Genomic DNA, 19,309 nt, shown 5'->3' with positions numbered 1-19,309 from the left:
TAGCACTGTTGCCTCACAGCGCCAGAGACCCGGGTTCGAATCCGGCCTCGGGCGACTGTCTGTGTGGAGTTTGCACATTCTCCCCGTGTTTGCGTGGGTTTCCTCCGGGTGCTCCGGTTTCCTCCCACAGTCCAAAGATGTGCGGGTTAGGTTGATTGGCTATGATAAATTGACCCTTAGTGTTAGGGGGATTAAATACGTGGGGTTACAGGGATAGGGTGGGATATGTGTTGGTGTAGGGGTTACGGGGATCGGGTGGGATATGTGTCGGTGCAGGCTCGATGGGCCGAATTGGCCTCTATCTGCACTGTGGGGTTTCTGTGATTCTGTGAGAGCAGCGAAGGTTCACCAGACTGATTCCTGGGATGGCAGGACTGTCGTATGAGGAGAGATTGGGTCGACTAGGCCTGTATTCACTAGAGTTTAGAAGAATGAGAGGGGATCTCATTGAAACGTATAAAATTCTGACAGGGCTAGACAGACCGGATGCAGGGAGGATGTTTCCCCTGGCTGTGGGGTCTAGAACGAGGGGTCACAGTCTCCGGATACGGGGTAGGACATTTAGGACTGAGATGAGGAGAAATTTCTTCACTCAGAGGGTGGGGAACCTGTGGAATTCTCTACCACAGGGGACTATGGAGGCCAAGTCACTGAATATATTTAAGAAGGAGATAGATAGATTTCTAGACACAAAGGGCATCAAGGGGTATGGGGAGAGAGCGGGAATATGGTATTGAGATAGAGGATCAGCCATGATCACATTGAATGGTGGAGCAGACTCGAAAGGTCAAATGGCCGACTTCTGCACCTATTTTTCTGTGTTTCTAACGAGAATCCGCTTGTTTCAAAGTATTACCTCATCCGATGAGCTGGATTTGGTTTTCACAAGAATGCCGCCCCACGACTTGACTCACACTCCCGAAATTTCCAGATCTATGGCAGGTGCCTTTTCAAGGCCGGACAGAGTTTGTCGCCCCGCTGAATCTCTTATCAGCAGAGACTGTCCCTGCTTGTTCCGTGTTGGTGCAGTAACTTATCAGCTTAAGCTCTCTGACGGGAATCCCTTTTCATTTTAAACTGCCTGTGTGTAATTATTGGTAATAGTTAAGAAAGAGAAGACTTGCATTTACACAATGCCTTTCATGACCACCGGACGTCCCAAAGCGCTTTACAGTCAATGAAGTGTTTTGGAGTGTCGTCACAGTTGTAATGTGGGAAACGCGGCAGCCAATTTGCGCACAGCAAGCTCCCACAAACAGCAATGTGATAATGACCAGATACTCTGTTTTTGGGATGTTGATTGAGGGATAAATATTGGCCCCAGAACACCGGGGATAGCTCCCCTGCTCTTCTTCGAAATAATGGCCGTGGGATCTTTTACGTCCACCTGAGAGGGCAGATGGGGCCTCGGTTTAACGTCTCATCCGAAAGACGGCACCTCCAACAGTGCAGCGCTCCCTCAGCACTGCACTGGAGTGTCAGCCTAGATTATATGCTCAAGTCTCTGTAGTGGGACTTGAACCCACAACCTTCTGATTCAGAGGCGCGTGTGCTACCCACCGAGCCACAGCTGATACTGTTATCATTGTATATGTGTGATTATTGATAATACAGGCAAAGGCAGCACGGTGGCATAGTGGTTAGCACTGTTGCCTCACAGCGCCAGGGACCCGGGTTCAAATCCGGCCTCGGGTGACTGTCTGTGTGGAGTTTGCACATTCTCCCCGTGTTTGCGTGGGTTTCCTCCGGGTGCTCCGGTTTCCTCCCACAGTCCAAAGATGTGCGGGTTAGGTTGATTGGCCATGATAAAAAATTGGCCCTTAGTGTTAGGGGGGATTAAATACGTGGGGTTACGGGGTTACGGGGATAGGGCTTGGGTGGGATGGCTGTCGGTGTAGGGACCGGGTGCTAGGGTTTGGATGATCAGCCATGATCTCGTTGAATGGCGGAGCAGGCTCGAAGGGCCGAATGGCCTACTCCTGCTTCTATCTTCTATGTTTCTATGTTTCTATATACAATGATAAGTTACAACAGGATGGGGGCTCAGGCTGTGACAGTCCCGCAATGGTCAAACGCTCACCCCCAGGGGCCCATGCACCAGAAATGGGCCGAGCGTGTGAGCTATCAGAGGGCCGGCTGGTGCCCATGGAACCCTACCCCAATGAGAGGCTGAGCCTTTGGGAGAAGCGGTTGGGGGGTGTGGGTGGTGAGCAATGTTCCCTTTTAAGCTGTGCGGCCGCACGGTGCTCCGCGGGGTCCCGCGCAACCAGCTTAAGAATTAGGAGCAGGAGTAGGCCATACGGCCCATCGAGCCTGCTCCACCATTCAATAAAATCATGGCTGATCGTCCAACTCAACTCCACTTTCCCGCCCAGTCTCCATATCCCTTGATTCCCCTAGAGTCCAACAATCTATCGATCGCAGCCTTGAATATACTCAAAGACTCAGCATTCACAGCCCTCTGGGGCAGAGAATTCCAAAGATTCACAACCCTCTGAGTGAAGAAATTCCTCCTCATCTCAGCCTTAAATGGCCGACCCCTTATCCTGAGACTATGCCCCCGAGTTCTAGACACTCCAGCCAGGGGAAACAATCTCTCCGCATCTACCCTCTCAATCCCCCTCAGAATCTTATATGTTTCAATGAGATCACCTCTCATTCTTCTAAACTCCAGAGAGTATCGGCCCATTCTACACAATCTCTCATCATAGGACAACCCTCTCATCCCAGGAATGCAGGTTGGGCCTATACTCATTGGAGTTTAGAAGAATGAGAGGGGATCTTATTGAAGCATATAAGATTCTGAGGGGGATTGACAGGGTGGATGCAGAGAGGATGTTTCCCCTCGTGGGGGAATCTAGAACTAGGGGGCATAATTTCAGAATAAAGGGGCACCCTTTTAAATCGGAAATGAGGAGGAATTTCTTCTCCGAGGATTGTGAATCTTTGGAATTCTCTTCCCCAGAGAGCTGTGGAGGCCGGGTCATTGAATATATTTAAGGTGGAGATAGACAGATTTTTGAACGATAAGGGAGTCGAGGGTTATGGGGAGCGGGGCAGGGGAGTGGAGTTGAGGCCAAGATCAGATCAGCCATGATCTCATTAAATGGCAGACCAGGCTCGAGGGGCCGAATGACCGACTCCTGCTCCTACATCTTATGTTCTTATGTAGGAATCAATCTAGTGAACCTTCGCTGCACCGCCTCCAAGGCAAGTCTATCCTTCCTTAGATAAGGAGACCAAAACTGTGCCCAGTACTCCAGGTGTGGTTTCACCAAGGCCCTGTACAATTGTAGCAAGACTTCCTTACTCTTACACTCCAACCCCCTTGCAATAAAGGCCAACATGCCATTTGCCTTCTTTATTGCTTGCTGTACCTGCATGCTAGCTTTCTGTGTTTCTTGCACAAGGATACCCTCGCTCAATATTTGAAAGGCTTGCCCGCTTTTAAATAGAAAAATCGCCCGTTAAAGCATCCGCGTGGGCCCCCAAGAAAAATTACAGGGAACATTGGTGGTGAGGGCCTCAGTTTATAGAGGTCTTTAAAATTATGAAAGGTTTTGATAGAGTGGATACAGAGAGAATGTTTCCACTTGTGGGGAAGAGCATAACTAGAGGCCATCAATATAAGATAGTCACCAAGAAACCCAATAGGGAATTCAGGAGAAACGTCTTTACCCAGCGAGTGGTGAGAATGTGGAACTCGCTACCACAGGGAGTGGTTGAAGCAAATAATATCGATGCATTTAAGGGGAGGCTGGACAAGCATAGGAGGGAGAAGGGAATAGAGGGTTATGCTGATCGAGCTAGATGAGGAAAGACGGGAGGAGGCTCGTGTGGAGCATGGACTGGTTGGACCGAATGGCCTGCTTCTGTGCTGTAAATTCTATGTAATTCTTTTTAACATCTCTTTGCGGTGGCCCGCTCACACTGTAGGATTTAATCGGTATTGAGGTCAAAAGGGCAGGACCCAGGCGGCTGTAGGAGTGGCCAATCAGCACCTCCCAAATCCTCCACCACCACCACCTAGAAGGACGAGGGCAGCAGGCGCAGGGGAACACCACCACCTCCAAGCTCCCCTCCAAGTCACACACCATCCCAGCTTGGGAATATATCGCCGATCCTTCATCGTCGCTGGGTCAAAACCATGGAACTCCCTCCCTAACAGCACTGTGGGAGAACCTTCACCACACGGACTGCAGCGGTTCAAGAAGGCGGCTCACCACCACCTTCTCAAGGGCAATTAGGGATGGGCAATAAATGCTGGCCTTGCCAGCGACGCCCACATCCCATGAACGAATATGAAAAAAACACGCACCATCCCGACAGAGGTCTTCAAGTTCCTGAAAGGGTTCGATAGGGTAGACGTAGAGAAGATTTTTCCCCTAGTGGGCGAGACCAGAACTAGGGGCCATAAATATAAGATAGTCGCTAATAATTCCAATAGGGAATTCAGGAGAACCTTCTTCACCCAGAGAGTGGCGAGAGGGCTCCAGAAGTAGTTGAAGCGAACAGCATAGATGTATTTAATGGGAATCTAGAAAACACATGAGGACAGGAATCGAAGGCTATGCTGATAGGGTGAGATGAAGCAGGAGTGGGAGGAGGCTGGTGTGGAGCATAAACACCGGCACGGACCTGTTGGGCCGAATGGCCTGTTTCTGTGCTGTAAATACTAACTAATACTTTTGAAGCAACCGTCTGCCGAGAAGTGGGAGACGGGATTGACGTCCTTTCCCACTCGGCCACTGAGGGTTCCCACTACGGTCCGGAAGCTGCCGGGAGGTCCACACGTGGGGACACCTACTCCTGATCCTAGTGACCTCTTCCTTTTCTCTGTTTCCTCCTTCCCCAGGCCCCATCCTGCCTGATCCTGCAGATGCCTCGATTCGGGAAGAATTTCAAGATGTTCGACACCGTCCTCCCTTCGCTGGAGTTGAACATCACCGATCTGCTGGAGGACAGTGAGTCCCTTATTGGGGGGGCGGGAGTGCGGGGGCGACACTGGGTGCCTGATGGGAGGGGCACGGGTAGCTTCTAGGTCTGTACCGAAGGGACTTCCAACTGGGGGTAAATCTCCGAGAGGCCCAGACCGCTGAGTTCATGCATCCCAGGATCTCCAGACTCTCAGGTTAGATACAGAGTAAAGCTCCCTCTACACTGTCCCATCAAACACTCCCAGGGCAGGTACAGCATGGGTTAGATACAGAGTAAAGCTCCCTCTACACTGTCCCATCAAACACTCCCAGGGCAGGTACAGCACGGGTTAGATACAGAGTAAAGCTCCCTCTACACTGTCCCATCAAACACTCCCAGGGCAGGTACAGCACGGGTTAAATACAGAGTAAAGCTCCCTCTACACTGTCCCATCAAACATTCCCAGGGCAGGTACAGCACGGGTAGATACAGAGTAAAGCTCCCTCTACACTGTCCCATCAAACACTCCCAGGGCTGGTACAGCACGGGTTAGATACAGAGTAAAGCTGCCTCTACACTGTCCCATCAAACACTCCCAGGGCAGGTACAGCACGGGTTAGATAGAGTAAAGCTCCCTCTGCACTGCTCCATCAAACACTCCCAGGTCAGGTACAGCACAGGTTAGATACAGAGTAAAGCTCCCTCTACACTGTCCCATCAAACACTCCCAGGGCAGGTACAGTACAGGTTAGATACAGAGTAAAGCTCTCTGTACACTGTCCCATCAAACACTCCCAGGGCAGGTACAGCACGGGTTAGGTACTGAGTAAAGCTCCCTCTACACTGAACCATCAAACACTCCCAGGGCAGGTACAGCACGGGTTAGATACAGAGCAAAGCTCCCTCTACACTGTCCCATCAAACATTCCCAGGGCAGGTGCAGCACGGGTTAGATACAGAGTAAAGCTCCCTCTACAATGTCCCATCAAACACTCCCAGGGCAGGCACAGCACGGGTTAGATAAAGAATAAAGCTCCCTCTACACTGTCCCATCAAACACTCCCAGGGCAGGTACAGCACGGGTTAGATACAGAGTAAAGCTCCATCTACACTGTCCCATCAGTCCCAGGGCAGGTACAGCATGGATTAGATACAGAGTAAAGCTCCCTCTACACTGTCCCATCAAACACTCCCAGGGCAGGTACAGCACAGGTTAGATACAGAGTAAAGCTCCCTCTACACTGTCCCATCAAACACTCCCAGGGCAGGTACAGCACGGGTTAGATACAGAGTAAAGCTCCATCTACACTGTCCCATCAAACACTCCCAGGGCAGGTACAGCACAGGTTAGATACAGAGTAAAGCTCCCTCTACACTGTCCCATCAAACGCTCCCAGGGCAGGTACAGCACAGGTTAGATACAGAGTAAAGCTCCCTCTACACTGTCCCATCAAACACTCCCAGGGCAGGTACAGTACAGGTTAGATACAGAGAAAAGCTCTCTGTACACTGTCCCATCAAACACTCCCAGGGCAGGTACAGCACGGGTTAGATACCGAGTAAAGCTCCCTCTACACTGAACCATCAAACACTCCCAGGGCAGGTACAGCACGGGTTAGATACAGAGTAAAGCTCCCTCTACACTGTCCCATCAAACATTCCCAGGGCAGGTGCAGCACGGGTTAGATACAGAGTAAAGCTCCCTCTACAATGTCCCATCAAACATTCCCAGGGCAGGTACAGCATGGGTCAGATACAGAGTAAAGCTCCCTCTACACTGTCCCATCAAACATTCCCAGGGCAGGTACAGCACGGGTTAGATACAGAGTAAAGCTCCCCCTACACTGTCCCATCAAACATTCCCAGGGCAGGTACAGCACAGGTTAGATACAGAGTAAAGCTCCCTCTACACTGTCCCATCAAACACTCCCAGGGCAGGTACAGCACGGGTTAGATACAGAGTAAAGCTCCCTCTACACTGTCCCATTAAACACTCCCAGGGCAGGTACAGCACGGGTTAGATACAGAGTAAAGCTCCCTCTAAACTGTCCCATCAAACACTCCCGGGGCAGGTACAGCACGGGTTAGATACAGAGTAAAGCTCCCTCTAAACTGTCCCATCAAACACTCCCAGGGCAGGTACAGCACGGGTTAGATACAGAGTAAAGCTCCCTCTACACTGTCCCATCAAACACTCCCAGGGCAGGTACAGCACGGGTTAGATACAGAGTAAAGCTCCCTCTACACTGCCCCATCAAACACTCCCAGGACAGGTACAGCACGGGTTAGATACAGAGTAAAGCTCCCTCTACACTGTCCCATTAAACACTCCCAGGGCAGGTACAGCACGGGTTAGATACAGAGTAAATCTGTGGTTGAACGTGCGAGTGTGTGTGTGTTTGTGAGAGTGAGTGTGTGTGAGTGCAGTCCAGCCCAGCCTTCGGTGATCTCCCTTCTGTTTTAACCATTTCCTTCTCTCTGTCCCAGCCCCGAGGCAATGCTGGATCTGCTGGAGCTTGGCCCGGCTGGAGTGCCGGGATTGCTATAATGACCCTAACCTCGCGCCCGGGAGGTTCAAACAGTTCTGCCCTGCCTGCAGTGACCAGGTGAGGGACCGCCGTACCTCACGAAGGGGCATGGGGGTTTGTGGGGTGGTTGTGGCGCGGTAGGGTGGGGGAGCGGTAGGGTTGCCAACTCTGGTTGGGTGTATTCCTAGAGGGTTCATCACATGACCTCCCACCTGGAACCGCCCCACCCACCCCCGCCATTGGTTCATCCTCCAGGTCTTCTCTTGCCAATTGCAAAGGGAACAAGCTCTTTGTTAACCAGTTGGATTCACTTTGACGTGTTACATGGAATTTACAGCGGAGAAACAGGCCATTGGGTCCATGCCAGTGTTTATGCTCCACACGAGCCTCCTCCCACCCCTCTTCATCTCACCCTATCAGCGGATCCTTCCATAAGGAAGGCAAATGGCATGTTGGCCTTTATTGCAAGGGGGTTTGAGTATAAGAGTAAGGAAGTCTTGCTACAATTGTACAGGGCCTTGGGGAGACCACACCTGGAGTACTGCGCACAGTTTTGGTCTCCTTATCTGAGGAAGGATATACTTGCCTTGGAGGCGGTGCAGCGAAGGTTCACTAGATTGATTCCTGGGATGAGAGGGCTGTCCTATGATGAGAGATTGTGTAGAATGGGCCGATACTCTCTGGAGTTTAGAAGAATGAGAGGTGATCTCATTGAAACATACAAGATTCTGAAGGGGATTGACAGGGTAGATGCTGAGAGGTTGTTTCCCCTGGCTGGAGTGTCTATGGTGTGGAGATGCCGGAGTTGGACTGGGGTGGACAAATGTAAGAAGTCACACAACACCAGGATATAGTCCAACAGCTTTATTTGAAATCAGAAGCTTTCGGAGCGGTGCTCCTTCGTCACCTGACGAAGGAGCAGCGCTCCGAAAGCTTGTGATTTCAAATAAAGCTGTTGGACTATAACCTGGTGTTGTGTGACTTCTTACATTGGAGAGTCTAGAACTAGGGGGCATAGTCTCAGGATAAGGGGTCGGCCATTTAAGACCGAGATGAGGAGGAATTTCTTCACCCAGAGGGTTGTAAATCTTTGGAATTCTCTGCCCCAGAGGGCTGTGGATGCTGAGTCTTTGAGCATATTCAAGGCTGAGATTGATAGATTTGTGGACTCTAGGGGAATCGAGGGATATGGAGATCAGGCGGGAAAGTGGAGTTGAGGTCGATGATCAGCCCTGATCTTATTGAATGGCGGAGCAGGCTCGAGGGGCCGTATGGCCCACTCCTGCTCTTATTTATTATGTTCTTATGTTCATTCCTTTCTCCCTCATGGACTTATCGAGCTTCCCTGTAAATTCATCTACGCTATTCATCTCAACCACTCGCTGTGGCAGCGATTTCCACATTCTCACCACTCTCTGGGTAAAGAGGTTTCTCCTAATTCCCTATTTCCCTTTACAAGGATGATACCAGAAATGCGAGGGTATACCTATCCGGAAAGGATGAACAGGCTGGGTCTCTCTTCTCTTGAAAAGAGAAGACTGAGATGCGACCTGATTGAGGTCTTTAAAATCATGAACGGTTTTGATAGAGTAGATTTTTTTCCACTTGTGCGGAAGAGCATAACTAGAGGCCATCAATATAAGGCAGTCACCAAGAAATCCAACGGGGAATCCTTCCCCGTCAGCATTCTCTTTTCAAGAGAAAAGAGCCCCAGCCTGTTCAGTCTTTCCTAATGGATACAACCTCTCAGTTCTGGTAGCATCCTTGTAAATCTTTTCCTGCCTGATCTCCAGAGCCTCTAGATATTCTTTTTATAATGCGGAGACAGGAACTGTTCGCAATGCTCCCAGTGTGATATGGAGACCGGAACTGGGCACAGTGCTCCCAGTGTGATATGGAGACCGGAACTGGGCACAGTGCTCCCAGTGTGATATGGAGACCGGAACTGGGCACAGTGCTCCCAGTGTGATATGGAGACAGAAACTCTGTACAGTGCTCCCAGTGTGACATGGAGACCGGAACTGGGCACAGTGCTCCCAGTGTGATATGGAGACAGAAACTCTGTACAGTGCTCCCAGTGTGATATGCAGACCAGAGCTGGGCACAGTGCTCCCAGTGAGATATGGAAACAGGAGCTGGGCACAGTGCTCCCAGTGTGATATGGAGACAGGAACTGTACACAGTGCTCCCAGTGTGATATGGAGACAGGAACTGAGCACAGTGCTCCCAGTGTGATATGGAGACAGGAACTGGGCACAGTGCTCCCAGTGTGATATGGAAACAGGAGCTGGGCACAGTGCTCCCAGTGTGATATGGAGACAGGAACTGGGCACAGTGCTCCCAGTGTGATATGGAGACAGGAACTGGGCACAGTGCTCCCAGTGTGATATGGAGCCAGGAACTGGGCACAGTGCTCCCAGTGTGATATGGAGACAGGAACTGGGCACAGTGCTCCCAGTGTGATATGGAGACAGGAACTGTACACAGTGCTCCCAGTGTGATATGGAGACAGGAACTGAGCACAGTGCTCCCAGTGTGATATGGAGACAGGAACTGGGCACAGTGCTCCCAGTGTGATATGGAAACAGGAGCTGGGCACAGTGCTCCCAGTGTGATATGGAGACAGGAACTGGGCACAGTGCTCCCAGTGTGATATGGAGACAGGAACTGGGCACAGTGCTCCCAGTGTGATATGGAGCCAGGAACTGGGCACAGTGCTCCCAGTGTGATATGGAGACAGGAACTGGGCACAGTGCTCCCAGTGTGATATGGAGACCAGAACTGGGCACAGTGCTCCCAGTGTGATATGGAGACTGGAACTGTGCACAGTGCTCCCAGTGTGATATGGAGACCAGAACTGGGCACAGTGCTCCCAGTGTGATATGGAGACAGGAACTGGGCACCGTGCTCCCAGTGTGATATGGAGACAGGAACTGGGCACAATGCTCCCAGTGTGATGTGGAGACCAGAACTGGGCACAGTGCTCCTAGTGTGATATGGAGACAGGAACTCTGTACAGTGCTCCCAGTGTGATATGGAGACAGGAACTGGGCACAGTGCTCCCAGTGTGATATGGAGACAGGAACTGTGTACAGTGCTCCCAGTGTGATATGGAGACTGGAACTGGGCACAGTGCTCCCAGTGTGATATGGAGACGAGAACTGGGCACAGTGCTCCCATTGTGATATGGAGACTGGAACTGGGCACAGTGTTCCCAGTGTGATATGGAGACCAGAACTGGGCACAGTGCTCCCAGTGTGATATGGAGACAGGAACTGTGTACAGTGCTCCCAGTGTGATTTGGAGACTGGAACTGGGCACAGTGCTCCCAGTGTGATATGGAGACCAGAACTGGGCACAGTGCTCCCAGTGCGATATGGAGACTGGAACTGGGCACAGTGTTCCCAGTGTGATATGGAGACAGGAACTGGGCACGGTGCTCCCAGTGAGATATGGAGACCAGAACTGGGCACAGTGCTCCCAGTGTGATATGGAGACTGGAACTGGGCACAGTGTTCCCAGTGTGATATGGAGACAGGAACTGGGCACGGTGCTCCCAGTGAGATATGGAGACCAGAACTGGGCACAGTGCTCCCAGTGAGATATGGAGACAGGAACTGGGCACAGTGCTCCCAGTGTGATATGGAGACAGGAACTGGTCACAGTGCTCCCAGTGTGATATGGAGACAGGAACTGGGCACAGTGCTCCCACTGTGGTATGGAGACAGGAACTGGGCACAGTGCTCCCAGTGTGATAGGGGAGGCAGGAACTGTGCACAGTGCTCCCAGTGTGATATGGAGACAGGAACTAGGCACAGTGCCACTAGTGTGATATGGAGACAGGAACTGTGTACAGTGCTCCCAGTGTGATATGGAGCCAGGAACTGGGCACAGTGCTCCTAGTGTGATATGGAGACAGGAACTGTGTACAGTGCTCCCAGTGTGATATGGAGACAAGAACTAGGCACGGTGCTCCCAGATTGATATGGAGACAGGAATTGTACACAGTGCTTCCAGTGTGATATGGAGACAGGAACTGGGCACAGTGCTCCAAGTGTGATATGGAGACAGGAAGTGGGCACAATGCTCCAAGTGTGATATGGAGACAGGAACTGGGCACAATGCTCCCAGTGTGATATGGGGGCTGGAACTGGGCACAGTGCTCCCAGTGTGATATGGAGACAGGAACTGTGTACAGTGCTCCCACTGTGATATGGAGACAGGAACTGGGCACAGTGCTCCCAGTGTGATGGAGACAGTAACTGTGTACAGTGCTCCCAGTGTGATATGGAGACTGGAACTGGGCACCATACTCCGAGTGAGATAAGGAGACCAGAACTGGGCACAGTGCTCCTAGTGTGATATGGAGACTGGAACTGGGCACAGCGGTCCGAGTGGGATATGGAGACCGGAACTGGGCACAGTGCTCCAAGTGTGATATGGAGACCGGAACTGGGCACAGTGCTCCCAGTGAGATATGGAGACAGAAACTCTGTACAGTGCTCCCAGTGTGATATGGAAACAGGAGCTGGGCACAGTGCTCCAAGTGTGATATGGAGACAGGAACTGGGCACAGTGCTCCCAGTGTGATATGGAGACTGGAACTGGGCACAGTGCTCCCAGTGAGATATGGAGACCAGAACTGGGCACAGTGCTCCCAGTGTGATATGGAGACCAGAACTGGGCACAGTGCTTCCAGTGTGATATGGAGACTGGAACTGGGCACAGTGCTCCCAGTGTGATATGGAGACAGGAACTGGGCACCGTGCTCCCAGTGAGATATGGAGACCAGAACTGGGCATGGTGCTCCCAGTGTGATATGGAGACTGGAACTGGGCACAGCGCTCCGAGTGGGATATGGAGACCGGAACTGGGCACAGTGCTCCAAGTGTGATATGGAGACCGGAATTGGGCACAGTGCTTAAAGTGGGATATGGAGACCAGAACTGGGCACAGTGCTCCAAGTGTAATATGGAGACAGGAACTGGGCACAGTGCTCCCAGTGAGATATGGAGACAGAAACTCTGTACAGTGCTCCCAGTGTGATATGGAAACAGGAGCTGGGCACAGTGCTCCAAGTGTGATATGTAGACAGGAACTGGGCACAGTGCTCCCAGTGTGATATGGAGACTGGAACTGGGCACAGTGTTCGCAGTGTGTTATGGAGACAGGAACTGTGTACAGTCCTCCCACTGTGATATGGAGACAGGAACTGGGCACAGTGCTCCTAGTGTGATATGGAGACAGGAACTGTGTACAGTGCTCCCAGTGTGATATGGAGACAGGAACTAGGCACGGTGCTCCCAGATTGATATGGAGACAGGAATTGTACACAGTGCTCCCAGTGTGATATGGAGACAGGAACTGGGCACAGTGCTCCCAGTGTGATAGGGGAGACAGGAACTGGGCACAGTGCTCCCAGTGTGATATGGAGACAGGACTGGGCACAGTGCTCCCAGTGTGATATGGAGACAGGAACTGGGCACAGTGCTCCAAGTGTGATATGGAGACAGGAACTGGGCACCGTGCTCCCAGTGTGATATGGAGACTGGAACTGGGCACAGTGCTCCCAGTGTGTTATGGAGACAGGAACTGTGTACAGTCCTCCCACTGTGATATGGAGACAGGAACTGGGCACGGTGCTCCTAGTGTGATATGGAGACAGGAACTGTGCACAGTGCTCCCAGTGTGATATGGAGACAGGAACTAGGCACAGTGCTCCCAGATTGATATGGAGACAGGAATTCTACACAGTGCTCCCAGTGTGATATGGAGACAGGAACTGGGCACAGTGCTCCAAGTGTGATATGGAGACAGGAACTGGGCACAATGCTCCCAGTGTGATATGGGGGCTGGAACTGGGCACAGTGCTCCCAGTGTGATATGGAGACAGGAACTGTGTACAGTGCTCCCACTGTGATATGGAGACAGGAACTTGGCACAGTGCTCCCAGTGTGATGGAGACAGGAACTGTGTACAGTGCTCCCAGTGTGATATGGAGACTGGAACTGGGCACCATACTCCGAGTGAGATAAGGAGACCGGAACTGGGCACAGTGCTCCCAGTGTGATATGGAGACTGGAACTGGGCACCATACTCCGAGTGAGATAAGGAGACCGGAACTGGGCACAGTGCTCCCAGTGTGATATGGAGACTGGAACTGGGCACCATACTCCTAGTGTGATATGGAGACTGGAACTGGGCACAGCGCTCCGAGTGGGATATGGAGACAGGAACTGGGCACAGTGCTCGAGTGTGATATGGAGACAGGAACTGGGCACAGTGCTCCCAGTGTGATATGGAGACAGAAACTCTGTACAGTGCTCCCAGTGTGATATGTAAACAGGAGCTGGGCACAGTGCTCCAAGTGTGATATGGAGACAGGAACTGGGCACCGTGCTCCCAGTGAGATATGGAGACCAGAACTGGGCACAGTGCTCCCAGTGGGATATGGAGACAGAAACTCTGTACAGTGCTCCCAGTGTGATATGGAGACAGGAACTGTGCACAGTGCTGCCAGTGTGATATGGAGACTGGAACTGGGCACAGTGCTGCCAGTGTGATATGGAGACCAGAACTGGGCACAGTGCTCCCAGTGTGATATGGAGACTGGAACTGGGCACAGTGTTCCCAGTGTGATATGGAGACCAGAACTGGGCACAGTGCTCCCAGTGTGATATGGAGACAGGAACTGGGCACAGTGCTCCCAGTGTGATATGGAGACTGGAACTGGGCACAGTGTTCCCAGTGTGATATGGAGACCAGAACTGGGCACAGTGCTCCCAGTGTGATATGGAGACAGGAACTGGGCACGGTGCTCCCAGTGAGATATGGAGACCAGAACTGGGCACAGTGCTCCCAGTGTGATATGGAGACTGGAACTGGGCACAGTGTTCCCAGTGTGATATGGAGACAGGAACTGGGCACGGTGCTCCCAGTGAGATGTGGAGACCAGAACTGGGCACAGTGCTCCCAGTGTGATATGGAGACTGGAACTGGGCACAGTGCTCCTACTGTGATATGGAGACAGGAACTGTGTACAGTGCTCCCAGTGTGATATGGAGACAGGAACTGGGCACAGTGATCCTAGTGTGATATGGAGACAGGAACTGTGCACAGTGCTCCCAGTGTGATATGGAGACAGGAACTAGGCACAGTGCTCCCAGATTGATATGGAGACAGGAATTCTACACAGTGCTCCCAGTGTGATATGGAGACAGGAACTGGGCACAGTGCTCCAAGTGTGATATGGAGACAGGAACTGGGCACAATGCTCCCAGTGTGATATGGGGGCTGGAACTGGGCACAGTGCTCCCAGTGTGATATGGAGACAGGAACTGTGTACAGTGCTCCCACTGTGATATGGAGACAGGAACTTGGCACAGTGCTCCCAGTGTGATGGAGACAGGAACTGTGTACAGTGCTCCCAGTGTGATATGGAGACTGGAACTGGGCACAGTGCTCCCAGTGTGATATGGAGACTGGAACTGGGCACCATACTCCGAGTGAGATAAGGAGACCGGAACTGGGCACAGTGCTCCCAGTGTGATATGGAGACTGGAACTGGGCACCATACTCCGAGTGAGATAAGGAGACCGGAACTGGGCACAGTGCTCCCAGTGTGATATGGAGACTGGAACTGGGCACCATACTCCTAGTGTGATATGGAGACTGGAACTGGGCACAGCGCTCCGAGTGGAATATGGAGACAGGAACTGGGCACAGTGCTCCAAGTGTGATATGGAAACCGGAACTGGGCACAGTGCTCCGAGTGTGATATGGAAACCGGAACTGGGCACAGTGCTCCGAGTGTGATATGGAGACAGGAACTGGGCACAGTGCTCCCAGTGTGATATGGAGACAGAAACTCTGTACAGTGCTCCCAGTGTGATATGTAAACAGGAGCTGGGCACAGTGCTCCAAGTGTGATATGGAGACAGGAACTGGGCACCGTGCTCCCAGTGAGATATGGAGACCAGAACTGGGCACAGTGCTCCCAGTGGGATATGGAGACAGAAACTCTGTACAGTGCTCCCAGTGTGATATGGAGACAGGAACTGTGCACAGTGCTGCCAGTGTGATATGGAGACTGGAACTGGGCACAGTGCTGCCAGTGTGATATGGAGACCAGAACTGGGCACAGTGCTCCCAGTCTGATATGGAGACTGGAACTGGGCACAGTGTTCCCAGTGTGATATGGAGACCAGAACTGGGCACAGTGCTCCCAGTGTGATATGGAGACAGGAACTGGGCACAGTGCTCCCAGTGAGATATGGAGACCAGAACTGGGCACAGTGCTCCCAGTGTGATATGGAGACTGGAACTGGGCACAGTGTTCCCAGTGTGATATGGAGACCAGAACTGGGCACAGTGCTCCCAGTGTGATATGGAGACAGGAACTGGGCACGGTGCTCCCAGTGAGATATGGAGACCAGAACTGGGCACAGTGCTCCCAGTGTGATATGGAGACTGGAACTGGGCACAGTGTTCCCAGTGTGATATGGAGACAGGAACTGGGCACGGTGCTCCCAGTGAGATGTGGAGACCAGAACTGGGCACAGTGCTCCCAGTGAGATATGGAGACAGGAACTGGGCACAGTGCTCCCAGTGTGATATGGAGACAGGAACTGGGCACAGTGCTCCTACTGTGATATGGAGACAGGAACTGTGTACAGTGCTCCCAGTGTGATATGGAGACAGGAACTAGGCACGGTGCTCCCAGATTGATATGGAGACAGGAATTGTACACAGTGCTCCCAGTATGATATGGAGACAGGAACTGGGCACAGTGCTCCAAGTGTGATATGGAGACAGGAACTGGGCACCATACTCCGAGTGAGATAAGGAGACCGGAACTGGGCACAGTGCTCCCAGTGTGATATGGAGACAGGAACTGGGCACAGTGCTCCCAGTGTGATATGGAGACAGGAACTGGGCACCATACTCCGAGTGAGATAAGGAGGCCGGAACTAGGCACAGTGCTCCCAGTGTGATATGGAGACAGGAACTGTGCACAGTGCTCCCAGTGTGATGAGGAGACTGAAATTGTGCACCATGCTCCAAGTGGGATATGGAGACAGGAACTGTGCACAGTGCTCCAAGGGCTAGAAATTCGGTTGGTAGCGCCACCGATTAGCACCTAAAGAGGCCGAAAAGTGGGGCGCTAACCAATATCCGCCCGGGCACAGCGAACCCAGCGCCTCTCCCCATATTGAGCTGATATTTAGCGCCGGCGCAAAATCTTAGCGCCCGCTCACGGGCGCAGGCAGATTATGACGTCATTTGAGTGTGCAACGCCTTTTGGGCACCCCGGACCAGAAATTCAGTAGCGCCCCCCTCCATACCGCCTGGCGCTAATAAGGACAGCTTACCTCGAGCCTTCCCTAGTCGCTCTTGGGCTGGAGGGGCATTATTTAAAGGGGACTGGTGTGGTTTGAAAGCACCAGCTTTTTTGGCTCACAACTTCCTCGAGAGTTACAGAGAGTTGCTGAGCTGCACACTGCAAGCCATTTCACCACTGAGCCAGCGCTGGCAGAGGAACTTCAGCCTTCTGACCATCACCTTGGTGTTGGTGAGCATTTACAACGGGAAAACTTCCTGTGCGCACTTATTATGGGGGCTGCATTGGAGGGGAGCGTCCTGCTGCTGAATCATCGGGGAAGGGCACAGAGAAACGTGGAGAGAGGGGTAGGCATAGCCAGATGGAGGAGGGCCAACAGACGTCGCCACACCAGACCATACGCTGGCAGGGTTTTCCGACAGCAGTTTTCCTACATGGACATGTCGGAGGAGCAGTGTATCAGAAGGCTGCGATTTAGAAAGGAGGTGATGACTGAGCTGTGCCAGCTGCTTCAGCCAGATCTGCAGCCTCAGATAAGGTGCAGGACATCTGTCGGTGGGTGAGAAGATGCCTGCTGGCCTGAACTTCTACGCGAGCGGCTCTTTTGAAGCTGCGCGTCAGAGGCTGATCAGAAGTAGCTTCTAGGCCCCTCTCACGGAATGCTTGCTGCCATTCCAAGAACAGGAATGGAACCGGTCTGGTACCCCCAAGCCTGTGAAGGGCAAGATGCATGTAAATAGCAGACATGGCCATTGTAAATGAAGAAAGTGTTTTATTACACAAAATGTGGTTCCTTCAAACATGAGAAAGCAATGGCAACAGAAAGCAAAACTAACACACTGACACATAACTGCCTCTCACACCTGGGAGACTGTCCAAAACATAAATCACATTCCGACCATCTTCCTTGGCCTTGATTCCTACTCAACAGACACTTCATCAGCACCTTCTACTGTTTCCCCCTTGAGGGTGATCTGGGTCTCTTTCGAGACTGGCCCCTTCCCTCCCTGCAGCTCCTCCTTAATGCGACCCCAGTGGCTACAGCAAGGCTGGGGGAGGCCTGCTGACTGTCTGAAAGCGCAGATGCCCCTGAGGGGCGGCCTGGACGACCTCTCGGCCTAGACGGCCCGGCTGCTGACTGCTCTACTTGTGCATGGGTGGAAGCAGTCTGTCCTGCAGGTGGTGGCAGCTGCAGTGGAGACGAGCCAGCGGTGGCATCAGGAATGCTGTCATCCTGAGAGCGGACAGCAGCTCCCTGTTCGGCCGACACACTGGCACTCTGACGGGGCAGCACCGCAGGCTGCACAGCAATCGGATGGTCCACAGATTGCTGGCCTGCTGTGGTGCTGTGAGGGCCCCGGGTAATCCTGCCTGATCCATCGAGGGTGGCAGCAGTCAGTGCTCGCGTGGCCTCAATCTGCGTCTGCATGAGACCAGCGAGTGACTGCGTGGCAGCAGTCAGCACTTGCGTGGCAGGTGCCATTGCTTCGGCGAAGCCCTGGACAGTCCTTTCCAATGCTGTCCCGAAGTGCTGCGCTGAAGTCTTGGACACTCCTCGCCAGTGTCTCGATGGATTCAGGCAACCTTGCCAATGCAGCCATGAGTTCAGTGTGCCTCTGCCCAGCCTGGGCGCACATTTCTGCGAAGGCACGCACCTCCTCTGCGCTATGTGCAGCAGCACTGGCAGCCTGACACGCCCTCCGGGGAGCCGGCCCCCGAGCTTCCCTACCCCCCTTGCGTTGCTGCAGCCCGCTGGTGCCTGGAGTTGGTTCCTCCTCAGAGCTTTCCCCCCCCCGCTCCCCTCCAGGGAAGTCGTCCCCCCAGTCTGCCGATGGGCTGGCTCGCCTGAGGGTGGTTGGGATGGTCCGGCTTCCTCCTGCTCGTCGCCTCCAGAGTCACTCAGAGTGGCAGCTTGAGGGCCCGCCTCCTCACCTGGCGAATCAGCATCTGAAAGCAGGGAGGTACAGGAGTGGCTTTAGCGTGAGGACAGGGTGGCAGCGAGGGAGGCGTGAGTGCTGCAATGCACTGCAATGGTTTGACAGTCAAAAATCATGCTGGTGGGGGGAACAAGTGGAAGGAGAGAGACCAAAAAGGTGATAACCTTACCATCGCTGTGCACACTGGGGTCGGCAGCTCCAGAGGCGACAGGAGCACTCATCCGGCTACCCAGAATCAGCTGGACTCGTTCCTCCAGCTCCGTGAGGGTGTGCAGGTCAGCCCGGCCTCCTCCCGTCCGAAGATGTTGCCGCCGGTTCCACGCTAGCTTGGACTGCAGGAGAAAGGACGGGAAGTGATGAAGCATGCTGCACTGAGCTGACACTACATGCCCCCCATGGTTGAATAGCCCTTGCATCATGCACTGAGCTGACACTACATGCCCCCCATGGTTGAATAGCCCTTACATGATGCACTGAGCTGACATTACATGCCCCCCATGGTTGAATAGCCCTTGCATGCGCGTGTGTGCTTCCTGAAAGGGCCATGGGTGCTGGCTGGCAGATGGCCATTGGGGACTCGCGCACCC

General features: G+C 52.8%; 1 protein-coding gene across 1 annotated transcript in view; it reads left to right on the top strand.

Moving 5' to 3' along the window:
- LOC147119501 (ubiquitin carboxyl-terminal hydrolase CYLD-like) overlaps nucleotides 1-19,309 on the top strand; it is a 388,802-nt gene that overhangs the window by 355,368 nt on the left and 14,125 nt on the right. The window contains exons 11-12 of the mRNA XM_085984105.1: nucleotides 4,856-4,964; nucleotides 7,405-7,523. Coding sequence (XP_085840231.1) covers nucleotides 4,856-4,964; nucleotides 7,405-7,523 — 228 coding nt within the window. The remainder of the gene's footprint in view (nucleotides 1-4,855; nucleotides 4,965-7,404; nucleotides 7,524-19,309) is intronic.

Source organism: Somniosus microcephalus, chromosome 4 (assembly GCF_052327205.1).
Source record: "Somniosus microcephalus isolate GS21.2 chromosome 4, FLI_Smic_1.0, whole genome shotgun sequence".
Lineage (NCBI taxonomy): Eukaryota > Metazoa > Chordata > Chondrichthyes > Squaliformes > Somniosidae > Somniosus > Somniosus microcephalus.
The sequence above is the reverse complement of the archived record's forward strand: the minus strand, read 5'-3'. Positions and strand labels throughout refer to the sequence as shown.